This window comes from Gymnodraco acuticeps, unplaced genomic scaffold (assembly GCF_902827175.1).
Source record: "Gymnodraco acuticeps unplaced genomic scaffold, fGymAcu1.1, whole genome shotgun sequence".
Classification (NCBI taxonomy): domain Eukaryota; kingdom Metazoa; phylum Chordata; class Actinopteri; order Perciformes; family Bathydraconidae; genus Gymnodraco; species Gymnodraco acuticeps.
Window position 1 is genome coordinate 6,206 of NW_022990730.1, and position 10,335 is coordinate 16,540.

General features: G+C 43.7%; 1 protein-coding gene across 1 annotated transcript; it reads left to right on the top strand.

Moving 5' to 3' along the window:
* Nucleotides 1–2,723: 2,723 nt before the first annotated feature.
* Nucleotides 2,724–7,919, top strand: LOC117556484 (SH3 and multiple ankyrin repeat domains protein 2-like; the record flags this gene model as incomplete). The annotated part of the gene is made up of 2 exons (XM_034231810.1): nt 2,724–4,298; nt 7,795–7,919. Coding segments are annotated over exons 1-2 (297 nt in total), but the record flags the coding sequence as incomplete, so codon positions are not given.
* Nucleotides 7,920–10,335: the final 2,416 nt, after the last annotated feature.

Sequence of the window (10,335 nt, forward strand, 5' to 3'; positions counted from 1 at the left end):
TATTCATTTCTAATGACCGGTGTCCGTGTCACGTGATCGCAAACTTTCCCAGTGAGAAAATAAAACACGGCGGACCCCCAAATAATTTTTAGTGGAAAATCCTAAATTGTAGGATAGTTTGGCCAAATGCTTTTTGATTACATTATAGCGAGACGTTTATATTGTACTTTTAAAATCTACATCCAGTGGATGTGTAGGGTCCATAGTTTGATAGATATTACGAAGATTATTTGAGCTCCATGATTTTTTTACAAAATATTGTATTCATGTCACGTCTTGAGAGGGTTATTTGTGAATATACTACGTTTTTCCCTGTCGACCAACGTAGCTATTACACGTTTTTTTGTGAGACTGGGTTGTCATTTTCTACTCAGACGTATTTCGCGTCAAGTGGAGTTTAATGCACACTCCACACATAAACGCAATACTTAGGAGCTGTTTTTTTCAGTCTCCTTAAACAATATTTCTTTGGAAAGTGACAAGTAATCTGACTACTTCTGCAACCAGATGAGTCACCCCCTGCTGAATATTACACAGTACCTCCACATAGGTTTGACTTGTCAGAGACTGCTTCTTGATTTAAAGCCCATCATAGAGAGTTTGGCCCTCGTCCACCATGACGGATAATTTATTCAACATCATTTTTCTCCTGCAGCCATCCTTCATGCAGTTTAACAGCTGGATGTCTGTCTCACCACTGTGTCCTTGAGCCAGACCTCCAAACTGCAATACAAAGTTTCACATGCGCACAGAAAGACTTAAAGGTCCCATGTCATGGCCATTTCTACTGATCATAATTCCATTGTTGAGGTCTGCTAGAATACATTTACACTGTTCAATGTTCCAAACTCACATTGGTTTCTCTTACAGCATCTCTGTATAGTATGTGTATTCACTCTCTGTCCTACACGGCTTGTTGGAGCTTCTGCCCCCCCCCCCTCCCTATGAGCCCACTGTGCTCTGATTGGTCAGCTCGCCCACTCTGTTCTGATGAGTCCACCACCGTTACAGCGGAACATCAGTCAGTATGTGTTAAAATGGCGTTTGTTAGCAACCAGGAAATGACACCAGTAATGACAAACAGATGAGAATGCTGCGTGGGGTCTGGGTGCCGTGTTGGCGGGACGTTGGCGGGCTCGCTGCTCCGCCCTTTGAGGCTCGAGGAGCGGACAGTGTGAGCTGGATTACTGGCGTTGTTTCCTGGTTGCTGTGTGGGGTCTGCGAGACAGCGAGACCCCGCAGAACTCAGCCTGAGCACACACTCACAGCCAGGCGAGTGTGTGTGTGTGTGTGTGGTGTGTGTGTGTGTGTGTGTGTGTGTGTGTGTGTGTGGTGTGTGTGTGTGTGTGTTGTGTGGTGTGTGTGGTGTGTGTGTGTGTATGTATGTGTGTGTGTGTGTGTGTGTGTGTGTGGGGTGGGTGTGTGTGTGTGTGTGTGTGTGTGTGTGTGTGTGTGTGTGTGTGTGTGTGTGTGTGTGTGTGTGTGTGTGTGTGTGGCCTAGCATTACTATACTTGTGGGGACCTAAATCTGTCTACACAGTCACGTGTGGGGACTCGCCTCCCTTATGGGGACAAATTGGAGGTCCCCATGAGGGGAGTCATTAATTTTAGGGTGAAGACTTGGTTAGGATTAGGGTTAGGGTTAGGCATGTGTTGGTTATGGTTAAGGTTAGGATAAGTCTCCAGGAAATGCATGTAAGTCAATGTAATGTCCCCTTAAGTGATGTATAAATGGTGTGTGTGTGTGTGTGTGTGTGTATGTGTGTGTGTGTTGTGTGTGTGTGTGGGGGGTGTGTGTGTGTGTGTGTGTGTGTGTGTGTGTGTGTGTGTGGAGCTCCGCGGATTGGTCCGGATTTGGTTGGCGTTATGTCACTATGACCAGGAAGAAACAAATGGAATAAGAGAAATCTCCAAGGAGGCGTTCTGGGGCAGCACAGACAGGTCTTCTCTGTGTCAGAGTTTTACTCGCTACAGGGTGTACTTTGAGGGTTTGTGACTCTGCAGACCGTTTACATGCAGAAACACCTTCATAACAACAAGGGGACGGGTAATAACCGGAAAAGCATGAAATGTGACCTTTAAGATTCAACAGCTGTATCTATTATTTACAATAGATACAGCTGGAAATAAACAATTGAAATCACAGGCTCCCCTAACAATGAAACATACTATTCAGAAGGCATAGTGAAATAAAATAGTGCAAGAGACATAATGCTGAATGTCAGTTGCTGAAATAAGACAACAAATATACGTTAAAAAAGATAAACCAGAATATAAAATGTATACAATAATTAAGCAGAATATGAATGTTTGGCGAATATAGCTTTTAAATTAATCTTTAAGTTGTATATCATCTTAATATAGACATCATAATGTATTTGACGAGTAGAGTAACAAAAGTTATTAAATAAATCTTTAGTTTAGTATGAACTAGCAGAAAATGTATATAATAAAGGAGAGTATGACTACAAAGCAGTGTCCTATAGTTAGAAGTACAATTCCTGCATTCAAATCTTAATTTGTCACGGTGTTTGTGTGTGTGTGTGTGTGTGTGTGTGTGTGTGTGTGTGTGTGTGTGTGTGTGTGTGTGTGTGTGTGTGTGTGTGTGTGTGGGGGAATGCTGGGAGATAACCTTCAGTGGGTGTCGGCCTCCCTTACTCTCGAGACAGATTTTTCCGTTGCTAAGGGAACTGTTGCTAGGACGGCGGTCGCACCTCTCTCTCTCTCTGCTAATATAAACTGGATGATGCTCCTCGGGCTGCGGCAGCTAACTCAGCCTTTAAGTTTCACATCTCCAGATTCTTCACAACGCAGGAACGTATAATCTTCTACTTTCTGTGGACTCCCTGCAGTGTGTTCTACAGGTTTTAGTGCATGTAAAGGGTCTGCAAAGGCCACAATCCCTGGGTTCCCTCCAGAGGAAGATTCTCTCACACACACTCCCCCCTCCCGGCATGAAACACCTCCATTGGACTCCTTTGTTTACTTCAGGAAAATTGTGACATCACTATGTAACATTGGCACTTCTATTGGCTATCTCCAACACATTGTACGTGATAGGCTAAGAGGCGGGACATCTAGAAGCAGTTTTTCTAAGGACAGAGGGTGTCATATTCGTATTCATGTTCTGTAAACTGTAAAGTCCCCAAAAAACAATTTAAAATGTGTGATATCGGACTGTATAAAAAATTATTTCAAGGGACTCCATGAATCTCCTATAACAGTTTTATTTTGAACACTGTTGTTTTACAGTTGAGTGAAAACTTTTAAATGATAGAAAGTTGATGTTTTAAATGGTTCTTTAAGTGTTTTGACTATAGGAATATTGATTAACATTTAGGTCAAATAAGGACACAAATATAAGTCTTATAGTTAAAATATATAAAATAAATCCATTCTTCAAGGGACCCTTTTAAACTCCCTTAAAGATTATTAAAAGTTGTTGTTTCAAAAATTAAAGCTTTACTGTTTTAACAAAGGATAACAATTTGATGGATTCTAATAAAGACACAATCCCCATTATCAGCATTATTTATCAATCACTCAATACATCAATTAACATCAGTCAGTAAATTAGACAGGGTTCAAACCATGACACCCTGCTGTTCACACACACACTCCCCCCCCATTCTGTCTCTGTCTGACACACACACACACACACACACACACACACACACACACACCCTCCCTATCCAGTCGGTGTGTTCCGTAGCTGATTGCAGAGCACACCTTTAGACATCCATTCACACCGATCCTCCACTGCTCCCTCCCTCCATCTGGCTCTCTCTCCCTCCACCCCCCCCCCGGTACAACGTTGATCTCCAGCTTTCCTACCCGCCTCATCATGAGCCATAAGCGGCCACCAACAGCAGCCTGATGTCGCTTCTTCACCGGCGCCCGGAGCCTCCGCAGCGGCGGTAGCGGCGGCGCATTTTGGCGGAGAAACGCGCGTCTTTCTTCCGTCGTCTTTTTTATTCCAAATCCTTTTTTGTGTGTCTGGAGATGCTGTTGCGGGGCCGCTGTCATACCGTGTGATAGAGAGCGAGGAGGCGGGGGGTGGTGGTGGTGGGGTGGGGTCGGGGTTGCCCTGCCCTGCCCTGGCCGGACTAGCTCTCCCTCCTCCAGCATGAACCTCCACTCGGGCAGGGCGTCCGTGGCTATGCTGCGGATGATGGGCTGTGCTAACGGGCGCTCTGCTCGGAATCTCCTCCACAGTGACTGCGTGGTGGATGAGAAGTCGGTGGTGCTCCAGAAGAAGGAGAATGAGGGATTTGGCTTCGTGCTGCGAGGGGCAAAAGGTAGGAAAAAACATTTGGACTTTTTATGTTTTTTGCATGTCTGTTTCTGTCAATCTGCCCCCCCCCCCCCAAAAAAAAAAAAAAAAAATCACATGTTGCAGTTGTATTCGCTGCAACATCTGCATTTATACCTTTTGCATTTAAACATTTGGTGCATTTTGTTTTTCTTGGCTATTCTTAGATCACTCTTGGAGGTTTATGTGGGAGAATGCATGGAGTGATGCTGTAGCCTCCCCCCTCCTCCCCCCTTTAAAAAAAATAAGTTCTGCAAATAAAAACACATTTCAATGCAACTTTTAACCTGACCGTCCCTGAAGCCTTTTGCCTCTTTCTGACAATATTCCACAAAAACCAACAAATCCTGCACTAATTTTTGCTGCAAAATCTGCATTTTCGTACTTCTTGCAAACCCGTTTTTGGTGCTTTTTTCATGCATTCTTGGCTATTCTTAGATCACTCTTGGAGGTTTATGTGGGAGAATGCATGGAGTGATGCTGTAGCCCCCCCCCCTCCAAAACAACAGCATGCAAATAAGTTCTGCTAATAAAAACACATTTGAATGCAACTTTTATTATGACCTTCCCTGAGGCCTTGTGCACACACACACACACACACACACACACACACACACACACACACACACACACACACACACACACACACACACACACACACACACACACACACACACACACACACACACAAACACACACACACACACACACACAGTAGAAGTGTCAGATGCATTATGACGGCATGTTGACGTTAACCCCCCCTCAAAACTTGCCTTCATTTTTATTTTCTTTGCGTGTCTTAAAGGTTAAATCTGCCTTTTAGGGCTGCAAAAAGCTCTTAATACGACTTCAAATACCTCTTTTGAATCTGCTTCTGGTTTATGTGTCTGGTGTGTACCTGCGTTGTATCTGGACAACTCCCCCCCCCCCCCCCCCCCCCCTGCCACATGATGAGTTGTTGTGATACACACATGCAGTTTGATGTTCCTCCAGGCCATGAGATTGGCTCTAAAAATAGCCAGTTTGAGCTGCTGCGTCTCTTTCTATGACGATTCTCGCCATGTCATAATCCACGTTGCATTCCACAACTGTGCGATTGGTCTACGCCGGGGTTACTGTCGAGAATTTAGTATTCAGTCTTTTTTTTTTAAGAAAGAGAGGAGGCAGAGACGAAGAAGAGGAAATTGGTTTAAAAAAACAAAACAAAAAACATGAGGAAGGTTCTAGTCCTTCTGACACACTCTGCTATCACCCCGGGGGAACTGACCCAGTCAAGCTTATCCTGCACGGGGGTGAACACACACACACACACACACACACACACACACACACACACACACACACACGCACGCACGCACTTGAGCTGTCACATAAGCTCACATCCTTTCCTCTGCTCTCTGACGTTTTTCTTTTTTACTCTCCATCTCCATCCTCATCTTTCTCCTCCTCTGTGTCACACATTCAGGCAGACACCACCCAAAGAAACTCATCATCACATTCATGTAAATCCCCAGAATCCCCCCCCCCCTCTCCTCTCTCTGGTGCTTCCAGTACTGGGATGAGTTATAGGAAGTGTCACTTGTCACCACTGGTTTCTCCCAGTTTTTGTAACCTTCCCGAGAGCAAGAGGGAGACGGAGCCAGCATACAGTGTTGACTGATGTTGAAACATTAAAAGCAAAATGCACTATTAAACATAATGTTTTGGTCTGCATGTGCGTGGAATCATCTCTTGTTTGCATGGTGGTTTGAAGTGTTCCTAAAGGGACAGTACACTCCAAAATCAGAGCCTATTGCAACCCAGTCTCATGGCAGCTTGCTGTTCATGTGATTTAATGTACTGATATCGTCTTTTTATCAGGACAAAAGTCGGGATTGAGGCGAACAAAAGTTGTATATTTTTCCCCATTTTTTGAACCGTGACTAAAAATGTAAAAAAGTCACAATTATTATTGCTTTTATTTATTTATTTCATTATTTTTGATATGCTGTTTATGTCAGTAAGAACACAAGTCTAAGGGACTGAGGAGACCAGAAGCTGGATATTATTTTTATTTATTTATTATTTTTTAACTTAAACTGCTGCTTTACTAACGATAATAATAATCAAATCAAAGTTTATTTATAAAGCACATTTAAAAGCGATTTTTGGTCGGGCCAAAGTGCTGTACATGTAATAAATACTACAATCACATAAAAACACATTACTACAATCACAATAAAAGACAATAAATTACAACAGATATATAAAAAACAGCCCTCGGGTTTTGAGCCTGGTCTTGGGCACTACCAGCAGCAGCTGGTCAGCCGACCTTAATGCTCTGCCTGGGGTGTAGCGATGGAGGAGTTCTGCTGTATAGGCCGGAGCCAGCCCATTTAGGGCTTTAAAAACAAATAAAAGGATTTTAAAATCAATTCTGAACCGAACTGGAAGCCAGTGCAGTGAAGCCAGAATTGGGGTGATGTGGTCACGCTTTTTGTGGCCAGTGAGAAGACGTGCAGCTGCGTTCTGCACTAGCTGCAGGCGTTTAATTGACGCCGGGTCCATACCCACGTACAGAGCGTTGCAGTAATCCAGTCTCGAGGTAACAAAGGCGTTAATAACCCTTTCCAGGTCTTTAAAAGATAAAAACGACTTGGTCTTGGCCAATAGTCGTATTTTAAAAAAGCAGGATTTGACTACGCTGCTTATCGAATTTAAAAGCGCTATTGAAGGTCACTCCAAGGTTCGTGACAGAGGGGAGGATATTATTTTTGAGGGAGCCCAGAATATCAACCGGGGAGGCTGGAGGTTGGGGTCCAAAAAAGATAACCTCAGTCTGGCTCTCATTGAGGTTGAGGACATTTTGGCTCAGCCAGGATTTGATCTCTGCTAAGCAGTGCATCAATATCTGTAATTAGTTGACATTTGAATTGAGAGGCAGATAGATCTGTACATCGTCGGCGTAGCAGTGGAAGGGGATGTTGTGTTTTGTGAGAATTGAACTTAGGTATGTACAGTAGAAAAAGGATGGGGCCCAGAATCGAGCTTTGGGGAACCCCACAGGTAAGAGGGGCTTTGGCAGAGGAGAAGGTACCTAGCTGCACTGAGAAGCTACGGTCTGTCAGGTAGGACCTGAACCATGCAAGGGCAGAGCCTGTGATGCCTGCGGACTGTTCAAGCCGTGACAACAGGATGCTATGGTCCACAGTGTCAAAGGCAGCTGTCAGGTCTAACAGCAACAGGACAGCTGGGCTACCTGAGTCAGTTTAATGATATTATGCAGGTCAGTTAATCAGGTAAAGACTCAGGACTGGGGAGACAGGAAGTTGTTTTAGTTTTTTTGTGTTAAAGCTTGACAGAAAAAGACGTGATGCAGGCACCAACAGTGAGCCATTTTAGTTTGAGTTGTCGAACGTCTGAGATATCGGTCGTAGAGATATGTCCAATATAGACACAGCTTTCTCTATAATCTTTTCCCTCCTCTTCCTCCCTCCTGTCAGCGGACACGCCCATCGAGGAGTTCACTCCCACGCCCGCCTTCCCCGCCCTGCAGTACCTGGAGTCGGTGGATGAGGGGGGGGTGGCCTGGCAGGCGGGGCTCCGGACGGGGGACTTCCTCATCGAGGTAAGAGCTGATGCATGTCTTTTCTACATCAACATGTGTCCCCTCTTCTTCATGTCTCTTCTACATCAACATATGTCCCCTCTTCTTCATGTCTCTTCTACATCAACATGTGTCCCCTCTTCTTCATGTCTCTTCTACATCAACATGTGTCCCCTCTTCTTCATGTCTCTTCTACATCAACATGTGTCCCCTCTTCTTCATGTCTCTTCTACATCAACATGTGTCCCCTCTTCTTCATGTCTCTTCTACATCAACATGTGTCCCCTCTTCTTCATGTCTCTTCTACATCAACATGTGTCCCCTCTGTGGAAAGAGACTCTGAAAGTTTCAGGAACAAAGATTCTCTCTCTTTTTGATCCATTTCTATAAAAACCTGTCTAAAAATGAGCTGATCAGATTTTGGCCACTTTATGATGTTATAACGATGTTTTGTCTTGAGTAACCATTAGCCAATCAGCAACCAAGGTAACCCCCCCCCCCACCTTATCACCTGAATCCCCTCCTAGAGCACCATTGTGTTCTTTTTAACCAAATCTCTCTCTGAGGGGCGTGGGGAGGGGCTCCTTATTTTCATCTAAAGTAACAGACAGAGAATCAGCTCTTTGGAACCAGGGCTGAAACAGAGGGGATTATGGGTAATGCTGCAATGATCTGTTTGGTGTTTGGAGCCAAACACTTCAGAGACATGTTCTGTATATATCTGAGACCTTTAATATATTGATGAAAAACAGTACAATAGGGGACCTTTAAAATGTCCTTGCCCATGCAGATGCATTTACAGGCTCCAGAAGCTGGTGCAACATGTGGTCATTGTTGTTGGATTCTAACCTGAAGAAAATGAAACGTTGACCTAAATCAAATGTATTGTGTCTTAAGATTTCACTTAACTGTTAAAGGTTTATTTTAAGCAATAATATGAAATTTAAATATTAGTTTCAACTTTCAACTGACCTAATACAGTTGTGTGAGAATTGACTTAATTAAAGTCAAAGTCATTGTTCTGAGTGCCTTTGCGCTAATGGTTGTTTGGGATGCTAAAGTCAGCTATAACATAGGATGTGCACTAGCTCTTAAGTCTTCAACAAATATGTGTGTTTACTCAGAGCTTGGATCTAAATGCGTTCCTCACTAAGCAGAGAGTGTTTTCAGTCGGTGTGCTGTCTGGTTTTATGGCTCACTTTTATGTGCTTGTGAGAACATCCTATTACTGAAATGAGTTTGAACAAGGCCTCCCTTTATTTTTAACTCATCAGAAATAATATCAATTAAGTGATTGCAATTAAAGCAGCAGTTGAGCTTCTGATTTGGAGGATGACCTGTGGTTAGAATCATCTTTTTAGACGCAAAGTGTGCAAACTGACGACATTGCTATGGGACGAATGGAACTTTTCTTCCACTTTTCTTGTCATCACACAGTACAGGTACTATGTAACAAAATAGTTTCTCTGCATTTGACCCATCCTACTGTTAGGAGCAGTGGGCTGCCATTATGAACGGCGCCCGGGGAGCAGTGTAGGGAACGGTGCCTTGCTCAGGGACACCTCGGTAGCACATGGGGTGTTTCTCAATGTCGAGTACGCTTGCTTGGTAGCACATGTCTTCCGAGTCACTTGCTTCAGAAGCGAGGCAAGAAAACTTCCTGGCATTCGGAAAACGAAGAGTGGAACAGGTGTGCGTCATATGAGAGGCCCCGCCTTACATTTTCCGCCACAGATTTGGGGAAATTGGTCCGTGCGCAAAGCATTGTGGGGATTTTAAGACCGCCTCAAAATTTCTCGCTACGAAGTACCCCGGGCTCGGTAGAATTCCAAGTATGCTGGACATTGGAACAGTCCTTCGGCGGCACTCGATGACGTAGTATGCTTGAAATAGTGGCTCTGGAGCAGCTTTACTCAACATTAAGACCCTTGGTCTTGCCGGGACTTGACCTGGTGACCTTCCAGTTGCCAAGCCAAGTCCCCTATGGACTTCGCCACCACCACTCGCTGTTTATTCCCTGAGTAGTATGACAGATTGTTTTGGGTCTTTTATTTGTTTGAAATGTATCCGGATGTAATGTAGACTTTATATGAAGCTGTTGAAGTTGACATTAGTCTTGCTCATGCTCCTGTGTGAGTCCTTACCTTTGCAGTGCAATATAATACCTACTAATTCAAGGTATTACACATCCTTCAAAAGGGTCTTATATTTTACGTTCGTTTCAGTAGGGATGGCTTTATACTGCTTTCTCATGTCGACACCATCATGTCTTTTTTCCTTCTCTCAAAGTAATACATTATTATGTATGCATTTGTATTGATGCGTTTAGCTTAACCAGCAATCTAGAAAAACACAATTCTCGTAATAAATATTCTAAGAAGACATAGCTGTCAACATGATTCAGTCATATAGTATAATAAGGCTGCTTTTTAATGAA